Source organism: Chiloscyllium plagiosum, unplaced genomic scaffold, assembly GCF_004010195.1.
Source record: "Chiloscyllium plagiosum isolate BGI_BamShark_2017 unplaced genomic scaffold, ASM401019v2 scaf_56804, whole genome shotgun sequence".
Lineage (NCBI taxonomy): Eukaryota > Metazoa > Chordata > Chondrichthyes > Orectolobiformes > Hemiscylliidae > Chiloscyllium > Chiloscyllium plagiosum.
Window position 1 is genome coordinate 1 of NW_025120907.1, and position 1052 is coordinate 1052.

At 39.5% G+C, this 1052-nt stretch overlaps 1 gene segment (V, D, J or C); it reads right to left on the reverse strand.

The window, feature by feature from the left end:
* Positions 1-83: 83 nt before the first annotated feature.
* LOC122544831 lies at positions 84-1026 on the reverse strand. The segment is given in 2 exon segments: positions 84-812; positions 940-1026. Coding segments are annotated over 2 exon segments (432 nt in total).
* Positions 1027-1052: the final 26 nt, after the last annotated feature.

Here is a 1052-nt window from a genome sequence, read left to right on the forward strand (position 1 = left end):
TTCAGAAATTAGTCACATGAATGGAAAGTTTTTTTAAAAGTCACAAAAAAGGTTAAAGTTCTCACCTGAAGTCACTGTCACCATGGTCCCTTGGCCCCAGTCATCAAGATAGACACAATGTTACGTTATCTACACTGGGCCACACAATAAGTAGCTCTGCATAAAACAAACCAAAAATCTACCATTAAAATTTCGGAGCCACAGGCAAAATAAAGTCACGATAAATCTTCATCACATGTGCGAGTGAATTCTGAACATTCTTGATAAATTGAAGTGTATTGTTTTATACTTCACAGAGTTACACTTGAGCTGATTCTCAAAATCACCAATTGGTGTATCAATAATTATCACCACTTTTACAAATTAAACATGCACAAAAACCCACAGAACTAATACTGCACTGCAAGTTAAGACGGTTTGTAGAATTAATCACTGACTTGTTTCAAACAATAGGGGCTGAAAGGTTTTTGTATCGATCATAATTGCAGTGTGAATCCAGCTCCCCACTGCTCTTGCACAGTAATAGATTGCGGTGTCTTTGATCTTCAGGTTTTTCATGTTCAACGCAAAAATGTTGCTTGAAATCTCTTTGGACGCAGTAAATCGGCCCATAATCGCTGGTGCATAGCTATTGTCGGATGAACGATAGTAGTACAGCAGCCATTCCAGGCCCTTGCCGGGAACTTGTCGGACCCAGTGCATGTAGTTGCTGCCAAGATTGAACCCGCTGGTTTTACAGGTCAGTCGCAGACTGCCAGCGGGACGTCCAGTCTCTGCTTCTGGCTGAGTCAAAACAACCTCCGACTGGACACCTTTAAAAAGAAAACAAATAAACATTGAGCATTAATGCTGATGAAATGATCGCCGAGTATTTGACATTTCTGTGGTAGACGAACGTTGAGACAGTAACAAAGAAAGACTTGAACAAAAAACACTCACATGATAAGAAAGTCAGTAACAAACTGAGAAAAATTGTCGATACAATCATTCTGATAACTTTTGGGAAAAGATTCTGTCACGATATTTCTAAACAAAGCCGATCTAGGAGTGTT